The following is a 26,645-nucleotide window of genomic DNA, read 5'->3' as shown; positions in this document are numbered from 1 at the left end:
CTCGCCGTATGTTCGCGGAGGTCAGTGAGATCTTCTTCAGCCCGCGAGGGGGTGTGCGCAGAGGGATGAAGCACACAGCTCCTGGCAGCGGGCGCGGCAGACACTGTCCGGCTCCGTGCAACAAACCTGGGCTTTCCCCACCGTGTACCTCCTTCCATTATAAGCAACTGATTTTTAAAGTTTAAATTACTATTCAGGGAGAAGGATGCCTGTATATTATAACAAATGCAGGTGGTGAACAAGCTTACAAACAGCAGAAACATTTTCCTAGTGGACAGTTATTTCGGCAGAGCCCATGGGCAGGTGCTCACTCAGTAAATAGGTATTGAATGAGTGCATTGACCAATTCTGTTTAACGCCGCCTTACTGGCCTGCAGCACTGCCGACGGTAAACAAGGGGAGCATTTTTCTTCAGCTAGGCAAGTTCTAATTTAGGTTGATTCATGCTCGTGACGTTTATGTTAACTGGCTGTCTCAGTATACCCGATACATTCTCCAGTCTCCCTCAAAACCACTCCTAGCTGCAGAGTAAGACAATGTAGGTTTTCCGCATTTGAGAGCTGGAGAAGTTTTGGAGGTTTGCAGCTGCCAAGATGGTATCCACTAAGTAATAGCCAACAAAACCAGTCATCTTATTTTTTCCCGTAATACATACGTAGGCATTTAGAATCCCATTCTTCTATTCCTATTAAGATGCTTAACTTCAGACTATTCAGTGTCTGTTAAAAAGCGGTTCAGATTTTGTGCGCGTATACATGTACGTATCCCTGGAGGTCAGGCTTCACAGGGCAGCTCTTAAAATTTCTGCGTATGAAAGATAACATCCTGTGGCAGATGTAGCAACCTGTACAACTAGTACGTCGTGCGGAATTTAAGTTTCTCCTTTCTGTCGGGACCATGCGTCGCTCCCTCGTGACTTTGCTCCTTTAAAAAGAAAGCCACGCAGACATCTTGTTCTTGCTCGCGGGCCCCTGACCAGAAGTTTCCGTATTGTTTCAACCTTCTAGAGGAAAAGACATAGTTTCCTAACGTATAGAGGAAAAAATGGTTGTATTTAGGACAGCCATAGTTGTGAAGGTGTTCCAAGGCTCCTTCCAGCCGAACAGGTAGTTGCCAGCAACCAAACACACTAAAGCCACAAGGAAAGCGCCCCTTGCTTGGTAACGACCGGCGCATCCACTGTGACCTCCGAGAGAGGCTGGCCGTCCTCCTCTAGCAACACGCCCCAGCCTCGAGCTCGCCGCGGGGAAGGAAGCCGAAGCCGCTCTTCTGCAAGAGCAAACAGAAGCAGTGGCCGGAGGGGAGTCCCTCTGCCCCGTCGCCCCAGGAGACTGTGTCCCTTGGTCTGTGTGTGCCTCTCGGGACTCTTGGACTCTCCTTGCACCAAAACTGCTGCCTGCAGAAAGCAGGATTTGGGAAGAATGGGCCAGGAGTGAGCACCGTGCCACGACATCCAGGTTATCTAGGAAGAGTTATTCTGGAGGAAATATGAATAGAAAACTAGGAGGGACCAAGTTGTGGCCCGGAGGATTCAAACAACCCATTTCTTTCAATGTTGTTTACCCATTTTTTGCGTCATAAAAGCGTAGAGGAGGAGGAACCCAGGGAGAGGAGACTTGAGAAGGCTTTGGCTGAGGTGCAAGTCTCACAACTATCCTTGCTCTGTTCACTTGACGGACAGACTTTTATCACTAATCAGTTTCTTTCTGAGACTCAGAAGAACCAATGTGTTGCTATGACCTGTTTTTCCCCCCAAAAGTAACACCCTAGATTTTTCCTACACTTCCTTGGATCTTATAGTTAACTTCTGGAGAGAGCACGGTGGCAGCTTTAAACAGTTATAACTTCTTGGTTCATGTATGTTAAGAAAACAGAGAGAGAGAGAGAGAGTTTCAAATGAATAGGAAACCTTTAACAAGTAGGTCCCCTGAACGTAATAGACATTTTTCCCTGCTTCAAGTTTAGGACTAAATGAAGAGGAATTGGAGAGGTTCCAGAGGATACTAATGAAAATGATTAAAGGACCACTGATGAAAGGTTCAAGGAATTGGGATTACTTAGCCTGGAGAAGAGAAATTTGAGGGGTGATTTAATGGCAATCTTCAAGTACAGTATGTGGAGGGTTATTACAAGTATGGTAGCCAGCTGTTCTCCAGCTGTAGTGAAGGTTGTAAAAAGGAAACAGAACTAGAATTTCAGCAAGACATTGAAATGAGATCAGTGGTGTCGGTGGTTTGCAGACTAGCTCAATGGACTGTGGAAGCTTTGTCGAAGGCCATGAAATGCTGATGTTTTAAACTTAAAATATGGAGGTTCTAGTAAATCCGATACCAACCTATATATAGTATAACAAACGCTTAAGGGAGAATTATGGAGTTCAAACTCAGAATTGGGAAAATGTCGACTTTGGGAGATGAATGGGAGTTAAAGCACGGGGATACCTTGATTTGGGGAGCCCAGTTTTGAGAACCCATGGGCTCTGACCACGGGCTGCACCAGCACAACCTGCAGTGGTGCCGGCTGGAGCCCGTGAGGATGTCTGGGTTCTCAGGAAGGGAGAGAATCATTCCCATCTGAATCCTGTTGCCCGGATTTCCACCTACCCATGGGAGAGGAGGAGGTGGAGTTCCAGGCTGCAGGAGGACCCCTACGGACTGCATGGCCTGGAGACGGGGGGAGGGTGTGGGCCTGTCCCCGAGGCAGCCTCACGGGCAGCGCCCCCATCATGCGGACACACCAGCTCTGGCCTGGCCTATGGATTTAGGTCACCATTACACAACTGCAGGTTATCAGGAACTTCACTCTTTAAAAAAAAAAAAGACTTGTTTTTAAATGTTTTATTACAAAGCTTTTTTAAAAAATTGCTCAGCACGTTAACTCAAACTGGAATGACAAACGTTAGATGACAGTTTGGGGCAAAGGCTGTGCCTTGCTATTTAAAAAAAAAATGGGTACATCAATGCTCATTTTAACAACTGGCTTAAAATTCCACTAATTGGCTAATAAAAACAGATACAAATACAGAACATTTAAAGTAATAACAATTCAAGTGCTGGGCTTTTTACAACAAGGGGGTGAGAAGGAAAGAAATGAAAATTCACTGCAAACTGGTCTGCTGAAAGTATCTGTTAAGGTTTACCATTTAAAAAAAAGAGAAGAGATCATAAGAAAAATAAAATGAAAGAGGACTGCCAACTGCTACCCACAGAGTGGACTGGCTGTTACAGTTTACTTAGCTCTATCGGACACCTTACAAAGACAGGCTACTATTATTACAGGTAATTCACCGAGAAGCCCCTTAGCGGACAAGATATCCCTCAAAAGAAGAGGGCTTCTTTTCATTTCGTTTTTATTTCAAACTCTTCCAGATCTTTCGATTTTACTTAAAAAGCTCATCGCTAGCAAGATATACAAGAAGATTAAAACTAAAAAGTGTAAATTAAAAAAATTCAAGTTTAAAAAAAAAAGAAGCAAACAAGATTGATCCTTTTGCACTGTTAAATAAAAGCTTGAGGAAAAGAGAAACAAACATGAAGCCAGAAACAAAGAGGGAACTCTTCCACAAGTTCCCTCCGGGATGCTGACGGCTGTGCTGCGGCCGCTCCCAGGGCTCGGGGCAGGCAAAAGCAGCCAAGTTACTGTCCTTGCCAGGAGGTTACAGGTATGGAGGCGGGATGCTCTGGGAAGTGCACGGCGGAGACGGGGGAGGAAAGCTGCTCAGCTGACCCAGGGCCTGCTAGCATGCTCATGTGCTTTTTTTCTTTTGAAAAACCTTGTATGCTTTTTATTGTGGAACATGGCTCTCGCAGTAGATGAAAGGGGGTTTGGCAGTGATTGTCTTTATGGATCAGCGTCTCTAGCAGTGACCTCAGGGTGAAGTTGGTGTCATTTCTCCTTTGGGGTCGACTGGGCAAGCCGTGGAGACAGTCTGGGTGTTCAACAAGCTTCCATCTCCAGGAGAGGTCCCGGGGTCGCTGCCTTGGCTTTGCACGTGGGGAATGAGCTTCGTTTTCCACCTCAAGAAGGAACAAATAAAGTACTGTGAATGTGAATGTGCCACAGACCTTTACAGATTGTAACCTCCGTTTCATACAGCACATGTCTTAAGATCTCTGCATTTAATTAATCCACGTTGTTGATCTGGTGATGGCTAAAAGAGGTTGCCCTATGGTAGCCCTAAATCCTCAGACTATGTTAGAGAATAAGTGTACTTTACTGAAATGTTTACCCTGGTTCCATGTATATGTACATAAATGCACAGGGTTACGATGTGAAATACACATAATACTTTAGATCATGGTTAAAAAAAAAAAAATCTGTTGGAAAAACATCAGGAGGGAATGGCCAAACATGAATCGTAATGGCAGGCAATGGCCAAATCAGGGAAGACTTGTCATTCTAAAGTGTTTGGTCTTTTTAGTCCACTGTGGGGAGCCAGTGTAGGATTTTACATGAGACTAAACCACACGCAAGTTAGTCAGTGCCCCTCACACTCCTACAACAAGCCCCCTTGTGACCAGGATGGTCTATGTCCGCTCATATTCAGTCTTGAGGTGCATACGCTTCTCCAATCTTCGACTTTTCAATTCTCAAGAATTTTTTCCTTCCTAACAACCAGGATCTCTAACGTTAGCCTTGGAATGTACACTCAACAAGTATTTAAAGATACTGCTGATAAGAGCATTCAGAAAGGAGAATCCCTACATCCCAAAAGCTTTAATAATCTGAGTTTTAAAAAGTGATTAAAAATAAAATATAACATTGCAACAAGATGACACAAAGACAGAAGGAAAGTGAAAGCATCTCCAAGGTCAACTCCTTTCTGGAGAGCATCCGCCTCCCCTGCTTCACACCAGCTGCAGGGAAGCACCTACTCTACCTGGGTCTTTGGCACCTCAGACGCATCTCAACTCTGTGCTTGCAGTGTCCTTGTTATTAGCAGACATTTCCTTTAAAAAAAATTAATTCTAAAAAGTGGAGTGCATTCCCTTTAGGCTTCTTATTTGAGTGGAAAGACATCTTAGAGGAGAAATAAAAGGAAGCTTTGAGATAGTTTAATAATGAAAACTCAACTCAACTCTGGGTAGCCAGTTATAGTCTACACCGCGCTGTTCAGAGAAGATGGATCTGTAGCCCGGGAGCCGTGAGGACGGGCTCTGCCAATGCCTCTAAGGGGCTCAGAGAGTGCGGGGCGCAGAGTGAGCCCTGCCATTAGGGCTCTTACCAGCCACGTGTTAGCATCGTCAGAATCACGGCAACCACCACCGCTGCTGTCCCTCAAAATGACTTACCAGAGCTGAGAAGAAACTGTTTACCCGGGTGGCTAGTGAACAAACAAAACAAGCAAAAGCAAACTGGGAGGAAATCAGCCACAGAATGTTGCCTTCAACAGAATGAGGTCTTCAATGACAGTTTCAATTCCTATTCTCCTGCTTCCCCCATTTAACAGGAAAACCACACTACAGCTTTGTGGTTTTTAAACTTGACGCAGAGTAGAGATGCTTCACACAGGAAGATGGAAGAGCTGCGAAGGGCCCTGGCTTTCCAAGGAGACAGAAGCAGAGCCCGGGCGGGGGTGAAGGCAGCGCCCGCAGACTCCTATCCACACCGTGCTCGGGCTCACTGACTCTCAAAGGCCCGGTCCCGGTTGCTCTTGCTGGTGAGGAATGGCGAGCGGCCCCGGGCTGCTGGAGACCAGTGCTGTGGTTCAGGACAGACTGGAGACCAGTGCTGTGGTTCAGGACAGACTGGCCTCAGCCACCAGGAGCGCCTGTCTGCTCACGGAGACAAACTGTCCCTCTGCTGGGACCCGTGCCCACCCCAGCCTCAGGCTGACTCCGAAGTCAGACGGTCGGCGGCCTGCGTGGCCCTGCGGCGGCCTCCACTCTCCTGCACTGACCACTCGTTGAGTCGCCCTCTCTCCTCACGGCACCCAGAGTGCCTCCTCCTCCCACTTCTTGAGAGCATAACAACGTAATTACTAACCCGATCCTGGCTGGCCAGAGTGGCCATTTATCCCAAGGATGATACGCGCTTCCCTGGGAAGAATTTCAACATCTCCTAATAAAGCCAGTGCTTTTTACAGTCTCACGTTTCCCCACTGTTGTTTCATTATCTTAGTATCCTCTTATAAATCCTCCTGAAAAGCTGGTTTCAGAGGTGCTTGTACAACTGCCAACCAAAAAGCGACTCGTCCCCACCTGGGATGCTCTCCTTATAGTGTAGCTAGTATTTAAATAGGTGTGCAAGGAAACTGCCTATCAAATAAGCCGCCTTATTTGAACCTGGTTGCTCCTTTAAAATATCGGGTCACCAGGGCAGACCAGTCTTACCCCCAGATGGGAGAAATGGGGGTAAAAGGCCTTGCAGTGTTGCTTTACAGACATAAAACAGGTCAAATCAAGATTCTTTTCAAGAAACCACAGGCATGAGGCTCGGGAGACTGGCGACTTCCCACATCTAAGTCTTCACGGGGGGATGCAGCTGAAGCTGGGCTGGCCAGGCGAGCCCCGCGCAGCCCAGCCCGGCGGTGGAGTCGGTGTAATCAAAGCCGCAATTACCGCGCCCGCTTCAAAGGGAGCTCGGAGCCCGTCCTACCCGTCAGGCTTGGGCTCCCTCCACCAGCACTCACCACGCATGGGCCATTTGCTGAGTGGGTGTGAAGGAAGCACAGGAAAACACCCTCCCCCCACCGTCCCTCTGAAGCTCCTCTTCTGGACCAGACTCCAATCTGGACAAAACATCCCACTAACCAAATGGAAGCAGGAACCCAAACAGGCGGAGTCGCTTAGGAAGAGCCCAAGCCCATCCCAAGATTTCAAGAGGGACCTGCGTCTGGAAGACGACCAGCACTGACCGAGGCATTAGGGCCTTCTAGGCCTTGGCTCAAAAGATGTGATGAGAGGGAGAGGGGAAATTCCTTCTTCTTACGTGCAAACGTAAGCCTCCACTGGGAGCCAAGCGTGGGGTCAGCCCATATCCTTGAGGTCCTGCGGCCCAGCCCCCTTCCCAGGCTGTCCCCACAGCAGGAGGGGCTGCGGAAACAAGCCCATTAGAGGCCGAGGTGGGGGCGGGAGGAGGGGCGACGCGTGACCAGGACCCACCGGCTCAGCTGGAGCCGTGCCTGTAAGCTCACTTCCCCGTCCAGAAATGGTGAGTAACCCGAAAGGAAGCTGGTTGGAGTAAGAGCTCCTCCCTCTCCCTCCCCCTCCCACATGTTACTAGCAAGGAGTGGGAAACTTTCAAGTGTTTTTAGTTATGATGTGAAATTTGAGGGGAGAGTATCAGAGATCAGTCTGTGAGAGATGAAGAGAGGCGGGGGCTTTGCAAAGATTGCCCTCCTCACAGCAGCACACTCCTCCTCACAGCAGCACACTCCGCCTCACGCCTACTGCCTAAGTTCTTCTGCCCCACCTCGGGGCAATCGGACGCAAGCCTGCCATTTCAGGGCGTGAACTCTCGCGCTGCACAAAGCCGCCTGTGGACGCAGAGAGCAGACTTCCAGAGCAGGAAGCGAGTGCGACAGAGCTGGTCTGGCCCTGCTGTCCTAGAGGGAACTGAGGCATCTGGTTGTCAGCGGCTGGTGTGAGGGGCCCCTAGAGATTCCCCAGGCCTCCTGGTTCCCCATGGGTCACAGGAGCTGGTGAGGAGGAAGGAAGAAGAACAACATGCGCCGAGCGCTGCTGTGCCAGGCGCTGGGACACGACGTCATGCGATCACAACAGCTCCGCTGACTTCAGCGCGTTTACACACAAGGATCCCGCTGCAGGAGGGGCGAAAGGCCTTGCCTAAGGTCACCCAACCTACAGGTGGCAGGATTAGCTTTTGAGCCTTAAACCTACGTTCTCTCCAGCACACGTCGGGGCTAAATTTTCACTCATTTGCTGCTCCTTGCCTACCTGCCTGCCGTGCCCATCACTAGTGAGCATCACTGCGGAGGTGGAGGTGGTCTCCATCTGGACCACTGCCCACCCCAAGAGGCTATGCTCTGTTTGAAAGCAGGGTGAGAGAACAAAGGGCCTAAGAAAGTAACTTTGAAAATTAAATCTCTAAGATTGAAAGTATAACCTACAAAGGCCACCTTCAGGTCTTTGAAAGTAAGTACTACCCAGTATTTGAGAAAAAGAAGAGATGATAACGCGTGGTTAGGAAGGTTAGTGCTGACTCTTTCTGCAGCTGAGCTAGTCCTGAAGTCCCAGCATCAAGCCAGTCAGTCCCCCAGTCGCCAGCCACAGCTCTGACACCAGATGATTCCCAGAACGTGGAGGAGGGAGGGAGGGGTCAGCGAGACAAGGGGTCACTGGCCCCGGGCTTGGATCCAGGTTATACAGACCGAGGCAGGGTCACTGAATCTATGCGGTTCCTTTCCGTGCGGTTATTCAAAGCGTAACTGTGACCAGTGAAAGCAGACTTCTTCGGCAATGCCAAGATGACGCTGAGGCAGGCCTGGAACTATTGATAAATTGCTCGAGGGGGAAATTCTGGTTTCCGTCTGCAGCTGATGGTTTCTCTTCCTGATCAGCCCTTGGTGTCTCCCTGTGAGGACGTACACCACCATCGGTTGGCTGGGCCTCCCAGTGTAGGTCTCACCCACTAGACCTTCACCTCCGCTGGGAATACTACCGAAACATTCTCGAGGAAAGTTTTTAATAAGAGACCCTCAAAACCCATTTTAATTCTGTATATTAAAGTGCTTCAGGAGGACAGTAACTACGGAGACCCATCTACCCACCTCCAAATTCTTTATCCAGTTCACCTTTCTCTCTACAAGTTCTCCTGCACTAAAAATGCTAACTTCACCTTCTAAAAATGAGGCAACAGAGTGAGCACACACTTCTGTGTGTTTTTCCTTTCCGCCGTCATGTAGTACGAGTCTACGTGTCTAAGTATATGGGGCCTAGGGAGGTGACAATGTGTTGTGGGTTCTGAGCATGAGCTCTGAAGACAGAGCTATCCTGAGCAAGTTACTTGAACATGCCACGCCGGTTTCCTCGTCTGTGAAATGGAAATAGTTAAGTCGCGCTACCTCATAACGTGTGTTGAGGGGATGAAAGGAGATAATACACATGACAGGCTTGGTAAGTACCTGGCATCTGAAAGGGCACAATGAATGTTGGTTACTGCAGTGGGTGGAGACTTGAGTTAGAGAGAGACAGAGCCAGGTGTGAACCTGTCCCTGCTGCACACCAGCCACGTACGTGGCCCTGGACAAGTTACTGACGTCTTCTCATCCCTCAAACAGGGCAGAGATCCCTCCCCACACGGGGCTGCCTCGAGGACGGGAATGGAGAGGCTTCTGTTAGAGCACCCAGGACAGGATACGTGGTCCAGAAACGTTAGTTCCATTTCTGTTGTTCCGATCTCACACAGCATGTTCGGGGGTAAAAGCAAGATTTATACTACTTACAGAACTTCCGGTGGAAAATTACGACCAATAGAGAATTCTGGAAAATCTCTCATGAAATATTACAAAATATCTTATCAAATAGGATGTCTGCAGAAACACACCGATAGCTGGGAAAAGGAATCCCAAGAGGGCAGCAAAAAATTTGTCATTATATTTACAGAGACTGTATCTAAAAATTTAGAAAACTTCGGGTTAGATTTGACTTAGGACTTAAGCAGAAAAGCGGGCACTACTGGTTTGAGGTGCTTTCATTTTTTTTTCTCCTCGTTCTGTCAAATAGAATAGAGTGACTTTGCTAAGGCTCACAGACAGTTCTAGGCAGGATCACCCCACTCCTCTGGATCTGCTGACTGGCAGCTTCAGACCCAAAGGACACAGCTGAGGAAAAGGAAGTGAAAAGGCCTCAGGGCCTCACTGTAGTTATCAAGAAATTCAAGCAAAAAAAAAAAAAAAAAAAGCATATTTATCCTTCCTAATAAGAGCACCCTCCATGCGCCAACTCAGGCCCCATTTACTTTTAATGTATATATTATTCAAATAAGCTTTGTTTTCTGGTTCCCAAATCTACAAAATGGATCAGAAGGAAAATTACTTTAGGGGAGGGGTACACAGTCCTAGACAGAACAAGAAGACACAATAAATAGAGCAGATATTAAAAAAAAAAAACATTATTTGGGGTCATCTAGAAGGGTCAAATGGCATCAATTCCTTGTTACCATTTACCATATGGTACATTACACTGTAGAATAATGGCATGAGTATTAAGAAATATTTAATTGTCACATACTCTGGTGAAGAAAGAGATGCACTCACAAAAGTGAAAATTAAAAATTACATGTTTTGATACTTAAAGAGGTCAACCTAGAGTTCTCTGGGAAACTCCGTTATCCAGAAGGATGATTTCCCTCAAGTATCTGGATGGCTCAGTGAGAAAACATTCTATCAAACTCCATTTGTCCAAAATAATTTTTTTATTCTATGAAGTCTTAGAATAATAGCATGGATCTTCCTTTCATAGGGCTTTCACGAACAATACTAAATATTGCGTGTCTCGAGAGGGTTGGAATAATGAGCTTCATCCTTCTCTCCGTCTACTATTATTTTTTCATGGCACGTGATCACTCTTGCTAGCCCAGGGTCCAGTTTCCTGTTTGTTTCCCAAGGCAACTTAAACACAATTCTAGCTCTTCTGACCATTAAAGAAAGAGGGGGAAAGACTTGATGGGAAGAGCACTGTAGCACAACAGAGATTTTAAAAGCTTTCACCATACGTACGATCCTCTACCAGTTCCTTCACGAATGCACAGTTGCCTAGATAAAATCACCCTGTCTGCTGACCTAACAGGCCCAGCCACCAGCTTATTCGTGAGCTGTGGTGGACGTCTGCTGGGTTGCAGCCTGCCTCCCTCTTGATGATCCCAATGCCAACACAGCCCCGGTGGGAGCGGTGAGCCCCCGACAGCTGTCTTGTACTGTGTGGCCATCTGCTGTGGCCACAGTTGACTGCAGATGGGGGTAGGAGTTTGACCCAAGCTGGGCTAGCCAGAGTCCCTTCTCTGGAATTTGACTTTGTATTGGTTTATTTTTTGGCCACGCGGCACGTGGGATCTTAGTTCCCCGACCAGGGATCAAAAGCCTGTGTCCCCTGCAGTGGAAGCGCAGAGTCCTAACCACGGGACTGCCAGGGAAGCCCCCCTTCTCTGGAATTTCAAAGAGTTTTCTCTTTTGGAGACTGGTACTGTAAGAATATGTGAGCTCGAGGGGTTCTGGACACGTGGATCAAAGAACTGAGGAGGCCAATCTGCAGAAGGGGAGGATGTGATTTGGGGGAGGGGAAGATATAAGAGACAGCAGAAGCGTCTGGACAGTTTTCCAAGCCCACCTTCTAGTGCTCTCCTCGGCCTCCGCACGATGCTCCTGCACCCTTAAATAGAGGCGCTCAGCCTCGCGGGGGCTGTTTCTGCTCCTCGTGATGAAAAGGCTCGCGTCACATGAGCGCGCGTAAGGCACTCTGGAGAATGATTAGAACGTGAAGACCTGCGGTCCACGCACAGCTTGGTCTAGCCACATGGTGCCGTGAGGCAGCCACCTCCGTTTCAGACCGCGTGCCCAAGGCTGCCCTTGCTATCAGTGTCTGCATTTTCCTGCTGAACGGTCTTACTAGGGAGTCCCTAGTAAGAACACTGCAGTCCAGTGTCATTGCTGTGTGAATTCTCTGCAAGTGTTCCGCTAGCTCACGACACGTCTCGCAGGGGTTTGCAGCCAGACCTTAGAGGAGGGGAACGCGGGTAGGCTACCACCCCAGGCAGGGACAGACCTCCGTGTCCTAGGCACAGCACACCTGCGATCCTGACAAGACAAATGACGCGCCTGCGGTCGTTTCCATCAGGATCCAGACGCTTGGCCAACTGGCGGGCGAGGTCCTGCACTGGCTGGGCCACCACTCAGAGGGCGCTCAGGAGGAGCTTGGGGACAGCACTGAGCAGGGTGCAGGCGGCCGTGCTGGTCTCCCACCTCCGGATGTGAGGCTCCCTTCCCAAGAGCTCCTAACTCTGCCGTATCCTGTGTGGTTAGTGGCAATTCTAGGCTAAGTGCCTGACACGCTTAGTGCCTCATCGCGTGACAAAAAGACGAAGGATGGAAAACAGGGCATAGTTTTTTCACTTTCTCATTATCAAAGCCTTAATTTTTACTCTGAGACTTTGGACAAGCCTTACCGTTTCTCTAGCTGCTTCCAACTTTACTACTTTGTAAGCACTTGGCTTTGCTTTCTAAGTAGACATGCCAACCTAGGAACAAGTACCCAGAGGCTCACTGATACTTAATGGGGGTGACGACATACGTACTTAGGGAACAGAGTTCAGAGCAAAGATTAGGCAAAAGCATCAAGTTCCCCAGGGTGAGCTTCAAAAACTATACGAAATAAATGTTTTTCTCAAGGAGACCGCTGAAAATATTTAGACCTCTCCCCGACTCTTAAGAGGACAGGGCTAAGTCCCGAGCTTCAGACAACGCTCCTAGAAGACCTTCAGGGTCACAGTCCTCTCGCTAGTCCTGCACATGACTCCAGTCTATAATGGAAAGCTAGAGACAATTTTTTTTTTTTTTTTTTTTGTTGCGGTACGGGGGCCTCTCACTGTTGTGGCCTCTCCCGCTGCGGAGCACAGGCTCCGGACGCGCAGGCTCAGCGGCCATGGCTCACGGGCCCAGCCGCTCCGCGGCATGTGGGATCTTCCCGGACCGGGGCACGAACCCGTGTCCCCTGCATCGGCAGGTGGACTCTCAACCACTGTGCCACCAGGGAAGCCCTAGAGACAATTTTTTTAAAGATGTAAATCCAAGCACTGCACAATTAACTATTGCATTCTATACTGTACTAGAAATTACTTCTCCCACACACCTCTTGGTGCCAGGGAAATAAAGGCGAATGTTTTTATTTAGTAAAAAATATATACTAATTTCTCAGTTCAGCAAGTATACAAGCTGAAGATTATGCCAAGGCTAAAATCATAGTGTACAGAAGAAGTAGGTCTGTATGTGAGTGCCCGTATGTATCTCTGGGTGCGTTTAACCAGAGATTTTTTGCTTTTTAAAAAAAAGATAACTTGTTTCTACTTTTAAACTAGACCTTTGACGTTATATAATCAAATGAAATACACTGAAATATCATATGAATATCTTTTCCATCTATATAACTTTAAGATAGTGGACTTTTTATGTTTTGCTAAAGTAAATATTAGTAAACCAACCTGTAAAGTTAAGTTTTTAAGTTAGTAAACTCAGAATGATAATTCTCTCCAGCTTCTCAAAAATTCTAATTCTCTGCTTCTTTAATTCTTTATGAATCTTGATTAAGTCAGGAAGAAAGGGAAGTTCAGTATTTGATGATAATCTCTGACTTCTGACAAACTCTTGACGTTACATATTCCAAATGAAACGTGCACCAAAATACTGGAAACTCAAAGAAAGCAACTCGATCATTGTTCTGTCAAACTCAAGAATTCCCCCATGACTGGGCACGCAAGTGTTACCTACTGCAGGAGGCCTTCCTTGAGCTCGCTCTGATTTCCGTCACCTTTGTTTTTACACACTGCACTGTATGCACTTCCTTGGTAGCATAAAACGTATTATTTTATAATTATCCATTTGTACGTCTGCATCCTCTTAAACTGGGAGTGCCTCTGGTAACGGACAGGGTCCGTTTGGCAAGTAACCCCACTGCCTAGAGCAGTTCTTGCTTGCCGGAGCAGGCCTCACTGGATGTTGGCAGAATGAATAAACGAACAATTGGCATTTTATGATATTGGCCTGCACAGGAGAACGTGTGTAAGTCTCACTGCCTGAGGCCCTGGGCTCCCAGCTCCCACAAGCGGCAAGTTAGTTAAAAAAAGCTAAGGATGAATCTGGATTTCCTGAATGATCCCACAGCTTGGGGATCACCTCCAAGTTGGAGGAATGTCTTTTAAGGATCCCGTTTCCAATAATCCTAAAGTCTGCTGCAAGGTGTTAAGACTGGGTTAATGCTCATTTTTTTGTTTCAACTTGATTTCACCAGAGTGAATATTCTTATAGAATACACAAAAGTAGAAACTCACAGGGAGATGGGGACACAGCTGGGTGTATGAAGCAACTGCAATGGCATTTCCCACCATTGGGAAATGAGAAAGTATTAAGTGAAACTCATGTCTTTCAAGGAACAGAAACAAGTTTTCAGAGGGCTTTTGTGTTCACAGAGGAGTCTTTTCCTGATGGGTGGGGTCTTTTCCTTATAGTCCGCTGCCCCACTCTAGTTCAGGGTACTGAGAGTTCCCTAGCATTTGAGCTACACCATGGATTGTCTAAGCTCAGTGATCTAATAGGAATTTCCTTTAAGGGCAGCAGGCTAATGTTAAGTTTCGCTGTGCAGAAAGAAACCCTCTCAAAAGTCTCTTCACGTTGGAGTCAACGGCATCCTCCCTGTCTGGGCACTGCGCTCCGTTAGCTTTACCTTCCTGCAGGGAGGGCCGTGACTTTAGAACTTCCCTTCAGAACTGAAGGCAAGTCCTGCGCGCTTTCACAGACACTATGTGCAGGAGCAAGTCTAATCAAACATTTCATCTGTCTTCGGCTTTTTTATAAGGTGGAGCCAGCACTGGCGGGACTGAAGTCTGGCAAACAAGGAGCCACGTGACGGCATCCGTGGAGAAGCAAAGCCCCAGACTAGAGGCAGTGCTTCTGGGCACTCATCCTGTGGAGGGGGAGGGGAGGCAGGAAGCGATCTATACAGGAATTGAAGAGCAAGCACATCGTGGACAAGGCGTTTTCAAGATCATACAGGTGCCTTATAGTTATACAGAGCCACTCAGACCTAGAATGAGGACGACAAATTAGTAAACAAAAAAGAGACCCGAGTCCCTTGACTAACACTGGGAGGCAGTGCAGCCCGCGGAAGCACAAAGCAGACCAGGACGTTGGGACCTGATGCGGCCGGGAGCGTAGAGGCCAGCAAAGCACCCCTTTCACTTGTGCGGAGGAACCAGTCTCCAGCTTAAACCTACTGCCCCGGGCCATACAGCACAGGGAGGGCTAATGTGAGAGCCCAGTGTGGCCTCACTCCTAGTCTAGTCTAAGCTCTTTCTACAACAGGGTGCTCTGTTGGCCTGGTCTTTCATTTAGAACAATACACACAATACCCTCCAGGGAAAACAGCTGGTTATTACTGAGTGTCACTTCTCAGAAGGGCCTTTCATGATCGATCTTCAAGCCAAAGCCGACCCTCAAGTCACTCCCTGTCTTCTTTTTATTATAGCACTTACACTTTCCTGTTTGCTTTAAATCAGCTGCTCTCCCCGAGACGTAAGCAGTACAGAGCGGGGACCTTCTGAGCCTTGTTCGATACTGTATTTCCGGTATTATGGAGCTAACTGGCATTTATAAAGTGCTCAATAAATGCGGAATAATGACTAAACAAGTCAACGACTACACAGATAGAAGTTTCTGAATTCCTAAAACAAAGAAGGGGATGGGGAAACGGTAGGGATAGTATCATTCCTAATTTGCGGAAATCTTTATGAATGCAAATCTGACCTTCTCTCTGCTTAGTAATTCTTATCAGATGACTGCCAGTGCCGCTCTCTACAACAGGATAGTGGGGAGGACAGAACTTCAAAGGCTGCATGACTGATCCAGCAACGAGAGGGGAGAGGAAGACTGGAGACCCTGATTAAGTGCAGCCCAGCCGACGGGAGCCTCACTGGTTGCTGGTGAAAATATTTTTCTTGGGGGGAGGGGGGGAGACTTTGTTGTGTTTTTCTGGGACAGGGCAGAGGGGACACCCCTTGACCTTTAGAAAAACAAGTTAAGTGACAAGAAAACACCATGATCACTGTAACATTATTTTAAAAAGAGATATTTGGGATACATTCTAGGACAAAAATGCATTCAGCCTAATCGTCTAGTTTAAAATACTACATAAGGTTAATCATTAAGGATGCAAAACTAAATATCAAAGTATGAAGCAGAGAAATACATTTTTGCATGATTTTTAATAGAAATAGCATTAAAGATTTTGGTGCAAACAGAGGACACAGTAAAATCAGCGGATGTTGGTCCTTAGCACGGTATGCTTATCAGGGTTTTCTGTTTCGAGGCAGAGCATAAAAAGGGCTGCTGTCCATACCTAAGTGTTTGTTTAGTCATTAAAAGGACAATATTCTTCTAAAAAAATGCAAAGAAGAAGTACAAGAGCCTGTGCTTGCTACTAAAATTACTTCTGAACTATGATGCCATGAGCACCTGGGGGGCAGAGCCTGTGCTCCTATAACCAAGCTGGGGGGCCAGCTCAGAAGAGGTCCTCAATTAATAGCCGTTAAGTTGAATTAAATATGAACATCATCTGTGATATTATTTTTCTGATACCTTGTTTGGTCACCTGTATGAAGGGCTGATCTTCTTTTCAGCTGGAGAAAAGCCTACCACTCAGCGCTAGTTCAGAAGACTTTTGATATCATAAAACAATGATGACATTTTGAAGAACCTGGGGAACGTGAATAAACATGAGGAAAGTTTCACAGAGGAGAAGGCAGCTGCATTAGGTCTTTGGGGTGGCGTCTAGGGAGGGAGGGAGGCCACATACGATAAACAAAGAACCCTAGCGGGCGGCGGTTACTGTTCCCATTTTACAGCGGAGGAAAATGAAGATTAAAAAGCTCACGCAGATTGCCGGGGCAAACAGCTGATGTGAAATTCATACCTATTTGGTACCCAATCTCTGCAGATTCCCCTGGGAAAGTCCGCTGAAATTTGAGCACCAAAATTAAGTTCTGAAAGATTAAGCGGTCATCTGGTTCTAGTCAAGAATGAAGTGACCCGCAGGCTAATGCTCTTCTCCTAAGAAACACCACCCTCAGGCAGAGGAAACGGGCTTTCCAAGCACAGGGACAGCCCGTGCAGCGGCCTCCACCTGTCTCAGGGACGGCAAATAATTTTGTTTGGACTGAGCCCAAGACGCATGGTTGGAGGTGAGGCGGGTCAGAGAGTGGAACCCCCCAGGACAGGGGAGACGCAGATCCACCCTGACGTGGTCTGCACTGCGTCCCTCAGACAGTGGGGAGCACTGAGCGTTTTTAAGTCGGGAAGTGACACAATCCGTTTGTGTTTCAGCAGATCCCTCTGGGAGCAACACAGAGGATGAACTGGCAGAAAGGAAGTCTGGAAGCAGGAAAATTATCCAAAGGCTTATTACAATAATCCAGATGGGAAGTCTGAGCACCTGATCCGGGGCTGTGAAACTGCTGAGTGTGAGAGGAAAGACTCGAGACAGACCCAAACGATAGAGCTGACGGGACTGGGATGTGGGTTCCTAGAGAGAACAGAATCAAAGGGAGCGCCTCTGAGAAGAACTTTCACAGTGTAGACACACCGTGAACTCAAAGCCTAGCAAAGACTGAGGCAATTTACAAAGCCAGGTTCCCGCCAGGGATGGTGGTCAAGTGGTCAAAAGTCAAATAACTGCAATAAAAAGAAATGAGATAAATATCACCTATAAAGATGAGAGTGAGATCTAGCAATGGTTACCAATAAAGAACTTGATAGAATACAGTTAGTAAGTCCCCATGCCATATTTTTAAATAACAGATAAAACGAAGCATCCCTCTCTTTCTCACTGGAAACAAATACATTACTTTTTAAGCCTCTGTATATCATCTCAACTGAGAAAAAGTCTCTATACCACAAAACCTTCCAGGTCCTGGGCCAGCCTGAGCTCCTCCAACGCAGCCCTGGGTTTGCAGAGTAAGATGGCATTTTGCCGGGTTTCGTTACTTGTTTGTTTCTGAAGCAGGCAGATTTGCCACTGGTCAGTAAGGAATGGCTGACAAGAGTTAGGGGAAAGAGAACAGAGAAAGATTAAAGGGGCAAAAAGGGGAAGAAGAGAAGAGAGAGACACATACTATATTGCAAATCCACAGCCGGTATAAAAACCATCAGATGTTTTAAAGCACTGATTTGATTTTGGTGGCCTTTCCTCTTTAAAGGAGCAATGCTGAATGGCATCAGTACAAGCAAGAAGATTCACAAGCAAGTGCCTCTGTTTATAACTAATGTCAGCAGTAGGACCAGAGAGTCGTTCTTACCATGTTTCAGATGTAGGCAGCTGTCATTCTTGGACCTGTACCTGCAGAAAATTGTGTCTTTAACAAATTTTTACTGAAGAGGTTTTTGTACATTCCCAATACGTAGTAGCTACAATATAATGTGGACCTGTTTGCTTTATTTTTTATGGTTCTTATGCCAGCCAGTCTTATTTGTGCCGTACAAGTAGAGGCCTTATCTTTTATGAAAGAAAAGGGGAAATAAACTGGACCTCACTGATGGATGCCTTGAATTAACGTACACGAAAGATAAACCCTATCATCATGTTTTATATTTTTAAATAACCCCAAACCATAGAAAGGATTCTCAAGGGGATATAAGGTAGCATATCAGAGAGTCATCATAAAAAACTGTATTGTAAGGAGTTTTGCAAATAGAAGAACAGAAGTGTTAGAGAACACAGACAACAAAAGCAAAAACAAAACCTTAAAAACAACCACAGTTAGCAACCAGGAATCCAGGTGACAGGGTTTGCAAGAGCTTTTTAGGTGTACCTTCACACAGTCACATTTAAAAGAAAGGTCTTTCAAACATTTTGAAAGCATCTCAGGAAGAAAAGCAGAGTTCAAGGATCATATGTTATAGCTGAAGAAGAAAGCAGCGTGTAGAAAGATGCAGACTACTCTTTAAAAGGTGCTTGTCAGAAGCACGAGAATTGGCTGGAAAGTCACATGGTGCCTACCTGATGTAGATTCCTGTAGTTTCTCTCTCTTCCTCTTCTTTTTCTTACCCTGGAAGAAGACAGGCACATGTTCATGTTATAGACTGTACTGTGAACACACGGATGAACGTGATACAAAAGGACCAGCAGGTGGTCAACCAAGAGATCAAGATGCCTCATTTTCTCTCTCTCTTTACCATCTGTGCCTAGAAACAGGGCAAGAGAAAGAAATTCTCATCTGTGACCTCTGTCTCTATAGCTTCGCATTTAATGTCATCAGGACTGTACTGACGTAAGCAGTGGTCATACACACACACACACACACACACACACACACACAGAGGAGGATGATGTCCTAGGGCTGTGGCCACAGACCCCTTCGCCCCCCGCCCACCTTCAAGGAACGCCCGCTTAATAAGGAGACCCTCCTTTCACTGCTAAGCACCACACTTAGGACCCACTTCTGGTAGTGTCGATGACAAATCTTCCTCACTGTGAATTCCACCATCTAATTAAAAATCCACAATGTTAACTGAGGCCCCCTCAGCTCCCACGGCACAGACAAGATGTAACTGAAGACAGTAGTAGAAGGGTAAGATAGAACCTGAGAAAACTTAGAAGGTAATTTTAAAGACTGATTTATGGCAGTTAAGGACCCTGCTTCCTAAAACAAACACAATAACGTGAATATGCTTGCAATTTAAAATACATTTCAAAATCATCTTAATCACAAATTTATAACTTTAGGTCCCTCTGATAGTAGTTTAATTTTCTATTTTTCTTCATAATTACTTTCCCCTCAAAAAATAATTTTAATAGGGCATAGACACAGCATATATTTGATTTCTATGAATAGTAAATGACCAACCTAGATTAGGATGGTCTTTTCAAATAAGTGTCATAGGACACATATCACATCCAGTATCTCTATCTTATGTCTGCTGTAATAATCACATTCACAAAAAATAAAACCATAAGATTATATTGAGTATATTGTGTGAATATATAAAAGTCTCTACTTTTATGCACCTCAAGATAGTTTTTCTTCATGTCACATGACCTGACCACTGAGGCTTTATATCTTTGGAAAGCTGACTGAAACTATCCTCACAAACACTAAGGCAAACAACAGATATTAGTGACCTGGGGAAATGGTATATCAAAAATAATGGAGTCTTCTTTCAGAAGATTAAGGTGCTCCAGGAGGAGGGGCATCTGCTATCTCCCTTTCAAATGCAACGACTGTGGTTTCCAGAAGGTGCAATAAGGTCGTTTCCTGTGTCTGGAGCCTTCTTCCTCACCGTCTCCTAGCTCCCATTTGCCCTTTAAGACTCACCTCAGGTGTCATCTTGTCCAGGACCCTTCTCTCCCCCCCACCGCCCCCCGACGTCAGCCCCAGGCAGAGCTCACCACCATAACGTAACTCCGCACAGGTGTCATAAGGGGCTGTGGCCCTGGACCCCTCAGCCACATGGCTATCGGCTCACACGAGCACCGCCCGAGTCTCAGCACATCTCTGCCACCCAGCACATGCCTAGCACGTGCCTAGAACACGCGACCGTGCCCTGACATGTCGGACTGATGTTGCTTTGTGAAATAACCTGTACTATATCCTAGGTATACATCAGTGCTTCAAAGAACTTACATTTATGGTAGACAAAAGGACCTAAGGAGTTTGAATGTATTCATGTCAGCTTAACACAAAAAATTCATGTGTAGTAAACACATATAAAATTTTCATTAAAATCATATATAGTACTTGGGTTTTAAGCACCACATTTAAAAGCTCTAATAATATAAATAATACACCTAAGAAAATATGTGCACTGATTTATGAAAACCAGTTATAAAAAATGAAAGTTATAAAAACAAACTGAAGTTATAAAATCTACAATGCCATAGAATAGGACAACTTGATATTAAATCATTGAGATATATATTTAATATGATTGCAGTGAGCATCAGGATATCATTCTGACAATGAATTGCTAAGATATAGGGCATGCATCTTATTTAGACTGTACTCCTGTACTCTTATTTTAAGAATACTGTAATACCTTTAGCTAAAGTGATACCACGTGACTGACTTCTGTTTGCCTTAGTAATTAATAGGCTTATTTTGACTGTTACAAACATTTTAAGTAACAAAGCTGGGCTTCCCCTTCATTCAAAGAGATCCTAAAATCAAGTTACGCAAACAATTTCCTTTAAAAGTTGCGCAGAGGAAAATCTTTAAAGGTAAATTCACATAACACCGGTTTTCTTTAAAACTACTCTCTTCCCGTCTCTCCACATGGAGAAAAGGGGAGAGAGCAAGAGGGAGAGAACGTGTGTTTCTTTTATCTCTTTTTAAAAGTGGAAACTCACTCCTTAAGGATCAGAAACAGAAACTTCACTCAAAGACATGATATCATTCATATATGTGGAATCTAAAATACAACACACATAAATTAGGAGTTTGGGATTAACAATATACACACTACTCATATATAAAATAGATAAGCAACAAGGACCTACTGTATAGCACAAGGAACTCTACTCAGTACTGTGCAATAACCTATATGGGAAAAGAATCTGAAAAAGAATAGATATATGTATATGCATAAGTGAATCACTTTGCTGTACACCTGAAACTAACACAACATTGTAAATCAACTATACTCCAATATAAAACAAAAATGAATAAATAAATAAAAAGAAGGGTGAGTTTGAAAAAATACAACACAAATGAACATATATCTATGAAACGGAAACAGACTCACAGACGTAGACAACAGACTTTGGTTGCCAAGGGGGAGGGGGCGATGGGGAAGGGATGGACTGGGAGTTTGGGATGAGCAGATACAAACTATTATATATAGGATGGATAGACAACAAGGTCCTACTGTATAGCACAGGGAACCATATTCAGTATCCTGTGATAAACCGTAATGGAAAAGAATATGAAAAATAATATATATATATGTATAACTGAATCACTTTGCTGTACAGCAGAAATTAACACTGTAAGTCAACTATACTTCAAAAAAAAAAAAAAAAGAGAGATAGTCAACACACAACACTAAATCTATGCAAAGTCACAGCACAGCAAAGCTCTCCCAGAGGTCAATGAAGGAAGGCCACTCTTCCCTATAAGGCCAACCACATCCAAAAGAGATCCAGGACGGGGTTAGAGGAGGACACTTCTGAAACCCTTTAGGTGGGGGACTGATCTTCCCACTTAAAGGGCATCACGAAGGCTCTATCCAGAAAATACTAATTACGGCCCAGAGGATGGAAGCCCAGTTCAGGGAGAAAAGTCTTCAACTAAAGCAGACTTCCTAAAAAGGTCCCGGAAGACTGAGCTGGTCCACCTGGAGGAGGAGAGAAATGGCATAGACTGTGAAGTCTGGGGGACCTGGGTGTCCCCTGTAGCTTAGCCACTACATGGCCCTGGACCAATTGCCTAACCTCCTGACAATTTAACTTCCCTCATCTGTAAAATACAATAATACTGTTGATGCCACAGGATTATTAGAAGGACTAGAAAATAACACAAAAAGCATTTAAGACAGTTCTTGACCATTGGCATATAGTATTGCGCTGGCCAAAAAGTTCATTAGGGTTTTTCCATAGCATCTTACAGTACAACCCAAACGAACTTTTTGGCCAACCCAAGTAGTTATTTAAAACAATCAAGACAACAGTTCAGGAGAGATGATGAAGCTGCTGCTCCCAAGTCACGAAAGGAGGACTCTTACTTCCTGTGTCATAGTTGTATCCAATGTTCAAGCTCCAAACCCTGACCAGTAGTGACTTGGCCACACACTGGCCACACACTGATTTACATATTGATTCATGGCTTCACCCTCGCCCTATTTTTTTAATTAATTAATTTATTTATTTAACATCTTTATTGGAGCATAATTGCTTTACAATGGTGTGTTTCTGCTGTATAACAAAGTGAATCAGCTATATGCATACCTATATCCCCGTATCCCCTCCCTCTTGCATCTCCCTCCTGCCCTCCCAATCCCACCCTCTAGGTGGTCACACAGCACCGAGCTGATCTCCCTGTGCTATGCGGCTGCTTCCCACTAGCTATCTATTTTACGTTTGGTAGTGTACATATGTCCCTGCCACTCTCTCACTTCGTCCCAGCTTACCCTTCCCCCTCCCCGTGTCCTCAAGTCCATTCTCTACATTTGTGTCTTTATTCCTGTCCTGCCCCTAGGTTCTTCAGAACCATTTTTTTTTTTTAGGTTCCATATATACGTGTTAGCATACGGTATTTGTTTTTCTCTTTCTGACTTACTTCACTCTGTGTGACAGTCTCTAGGTCCATCCACCTCACTACAAATAACTCAATTTCGTTTCTTTTTATGGCGAGTAATATTCCATTGTATACATGTACCACATCTTCTTTATCCATTCATCTGTCCATGGACACTTAGGTTGCTTCCATCTCCTGGCTATTGTAAATAGAGCTGTAATGAACATTTTGGTACATGACTCTTTTTGAATGATGGTTTTCTCAGGGTATATGCCCAGTAGTGGGATTGCTGGGTCGTATGGTAGCTCTGTTTCTAGTTTTTTAAGGAACCTCCATCCTGTTCTCCATAGTGCCTCGCCCTTTTAAAAAAGGACAATTCCATTTAATGTGAAGTCTGTCCTAGCGGGCACTCTGAATGCTCGTCTCACAAGAAACATGAAAATGATCTTCAAATTTTTAAATTAAGAGCTTAAGTAATCAAAATCATTCCCCTCTATAAAATATGATACAACTAATATCACTTATAACAGTCTTTCTCAGTAGTTTTTGCTGTATCAAGACTACATGAGTAAGGTATTCAAACTCTGAAGTAATAAAATAATTGGCAATATAAATGAGGTATTTATAAATGAGGTATGCCCAATGAAATTAGTACAGCTTAAAAATATAATACCTACTCCATCTGAATAAAATATATAATAGGCATCAGGGTATGTTAATATGAAACGAACAAAAAAATGTTTTTTTTTACCCGGTTTTAATTAGTCTGTGCAAAACAGTCACTGGAATATATTGTTTGTAAGAATCCATTTTGGAAAGAAATCTAACAATATATATCAAGAGGCTTTAAAATATTTATAATCTGTACTCAGCAATTTCACTAGCGTTTCACTACAATTTCACTACTGTGAGTCTATCCTGTAGAAATAAGTCCTAAAAACTGTTACGCACAATCCACTGCAGGATAATTTCCAATTATTAACAAAAAAATAGCCAATGTCTAAAAAGCAGGGAAAAAATGGTTAAGTAAATTGTGACATTCACTCAGTGAAATACTGTATACCTGTTAAAAGTGATATACAGAAACGCTATGCCGTAACAGAAAAACGCTTATTATAGATAAGAGCAAGCAGCATGATACAAAGGCGTATGTAATACACAGCCACCCACCCACACATATCCAAGTAAAAGGTAAAAAGCTACGCACAACACACCGCTGTACAAAGCAATTATACTCCAATAAAGATGTTAAAAAAAAAAAAAGATATGCACAGAAAAAATACTGGAAGGTAGTGTAACTAGTTATTACTAATGCTGCCTTCACATGATGAGATTATATGCTTTAAAAAAAATCTTTTTCAGGCTTCCCTGGTGGCGCAGTGGTTGAGAGCCCGCCTGCCGATGCAGGGGACATGGGTTCGTGCCCCGGTCCGGGAAGATCCCACATGCCGCGGAGCGGCTGGGCCCGTAAGCCATGGCCACTGGGCCTGTGCGTCCGGAGCCTGTGCTCCGCAACGGGAGAGGCCACAACAGTGAGAGGCCCGAGTACCACACACACACAAAAAAAACCAAACCAAAACAAAAAAAATCTTTTTCACCAACATTTTAATGATAAGGTTTTCTTCGATTTAAAAAATTTTACTTAAAAATTTCATTAGCATATAGCCAAAAAGAAGTGACAGCACAAAGCTTTCAGACTGGAATATATCCATGAAATCTTTATTATGAAGTTCATTAACTTTCAAAAATAGAGAACGGTGCCAGCATTAGCTACACTCTACAACACATTTCCTTCACGAGAGCAACACAGAGGGAGAACGAGTGAGAGGAGAGAGCCGTGTGCATAAAGTGCTTACATAATTGTCTCTTGCAGACCAGCCTGGATAGAGCTGCATATGTAGCTGTCTTTCCTTCCGCGCTAATTCATAATATTTAGCCTGCTCTTCACGAGAGAGGGCATGCCACTGAAAAAGAAAGGGGAAGGGGGAAAATATCAAGTGAAAACAAAACAGCGACAGTATTGTATGTTTCATATTTCAGACACTAAAGAATGAAAACATTAAGCATTTAAACTTCGATTTATTTTTAAATGGCAGAAGACCACGTGTCGCAGAAATCCATCTAGAGTTCGGTGGCTGGAGTGAGACTCAAACTCTGATTTCTCTATTCTGTTCTCACGTGACATGAAACCTGTCAAAGTATCCAAAGTGAAATGGCCTGTCACCCAGCCTTTCTCTTCTCCAATACAAATTAAAGAGAACATTCACTGGTGAACCTCAACACCCACCTTAGCCCTTTTTCATAGCTTGCAGCACATTCTGACATCTGAGCCCAAGCACCATTTATTTATGCAAAATGAAGTAATTTCCACAGATATATCCTCACCTCCCATGCACTCTCCCACTCTGTCATGTGAGGAATCTGAAACCTTCATCGTATGATCCTGTCCATAAAGCAAGACATCAAAAGTCAGTCTGTCTCAGTCTCTTCACCCTCCCGTCACACTTATTTAAACACTAATTGTCCATAGGGAGAATACAGATAACGCTGTGTAATCAAACATGCACACTTTATGGCTGTGTTTTTTAGCTTCCTTCGGATGGAAAACAAGGAACCTGACTAAGTTTATTTTGCCATCTAGACTTTGAGACCGTAGGATCTAATCTGGGGAACGTAGCAGCTGACACCCTGCAAAATTTCCACTTCCCTTTAGGTAACATATATTTATTTATCATACAGAGCAGAAGAGTTTATGCAGGCAAGGTGCTGTTTGGGATTTTTAGCAGCCTGTACCGGCACTTTGTGTGTGTTTGCACACAACTTACCCCAGGCCCCCACGGAGCAGTTTCCAAGTTGGTCCCCCTACTTCCCAAATGCCAGGATCTGTTGCCAGAACATCCCAGGAGAACTGGCTGCACTTTGGGGAACCCACTGGCTGGAGGTGACGGCACAGAGGCGGTGGACCCGACGCCACACCACTGCGCAGCTACATACACGTGCACATGCACGCGCACACGCTCTGTGTGAGCCTGGCTCCCAGTCCAGGGCTCCCAGCTCTAGGGTGTGTCGCTTCCCATTTTGCTAACTTCCCCTTAAAGGCTGGGCGATTCTTTCTCATTCACCTCTACCCTGCATATTGATTTTAATTACCCTGTTCTTGTTTTTTTAAATGATAAGACAAAAAGAAAAGAAAGGTGTGACTGGATTGGGGCAAAGGAAGGAGGAGTGAGGGAGAGAGGCTGGTGAGCGAGAAAAGGCTGCCCTCCAGGACAGCGATCCAGTGGTTAGGATGCAGCCCCCAGAGCATGGCAGGGATGCTCTCCTCAAGAAAACGAACACCTGCTGCTCTTGCCTGTTAGAAGAACAAGAACCTGATCTCAAGGAGAGCACTAAAGCACCTTCGGCCTCCTTCCACCCTCCTGTCCAGAGGCTGTGGGGCTTACAGGCAAGGCAACCAATTCCATTTCCTTTGAAAAGCCCCCTGAAGGCCAGGGCCTCTGTGCTGGATAGAGCAGATGATTTCATTTTTAATTGCTTTATACGTGCGAAGTGTAAAGGTAAGATGCGTGACCCACAGCGGGACTTGGCCTGAGTCTAAAGGCAAATCAGGTAACATGCTCTTCTTTTTAAAAAAAAAAGGGCGGAGGGGGGAGAGGAGATGGGGAGGTGGCAGGAAACAACAACAACAACAAAAA

The 26,645-nt window shown here is 45.1% G+C and overlaps 1 protein-coding gene and 1 long non-coding RNA gene across 5 annotated transcripts in view; one reads left to right on the top strand and one right to left on the bottom strand.

The window, feature by feature from the left end:
* Positions 1 to 2,822: 2,822 nt before the first annotated feature.
* Positions 2,823 to 26,645, bottom strand: part of LEF1 (lymphoid enhancer binding factor 1) — a 118,463-nt gene continuing 94,640 nt past the window's right edge. For 2 of the 4 annotated variants that reach the window (XM_067735370.1, XM_067735372.1), the window contains 4 exons: positions 24,807 to 24,914; positions 18,720 to 18,768; positions 18,019 to 18,059; positions 2,823 to 4,016 (listed from right to left, as the gene is read on the bottom strand). In XM_067735370.1, coding sequence (XP_067591471.1) covers positions 18,025 to 18,059; positions 18,720 to 18,768; positions 24,807 to 24,914 — 192 coding nt within the window. In that variant the 3' untranslated portion in view covers positions 2,823 to 4,016; positions 18,019 to 18,024. The remainder of the gene's footprint in view (positions 4,017 to 18,018; positions 18,060 to 18,719; positions 18,769 to 24,806; positions 24,915 to 26,645) is intronic. The other 2 variants (XM_067735369.1, XM_067735371.1) reach the window with 1 other exon arrangement.
* LOC137223508 (uncharacterized) lies at positions 12,530 to 19,628 on the top strand. The gene is made up of 3 exons (XR_010942902.1): positions 12,530 to 14,722; positions 15,488 to 15,648; positions 17,051 to 19,628. It is a non-coding gene; the product is annotated as an uncharacterized lncRNA (long non-coding RNA).

The sequence above is a fragment of the Pseudorca crassidens genome, chromosome 4, assembly GCF_039906515.1.
Source record: "Pseudorca crassidens isolate mPseCra1 chromosome 4, mPseCra1.hap1, whole genome shotgun sequence".
Taxonomy (NCBI): domain Eukaryota; kingdom Metazoa; phylum Chordata; class Mammalia; order Artiodactyla; family Delphinidae; genus Pseudorca; species Pseudorca crassidens.
The sequence above is the reverse complement of the archived record's forward strand: the minus strand, read 5'-3'. Positions and strand labels throughout refer to the sequence as shown.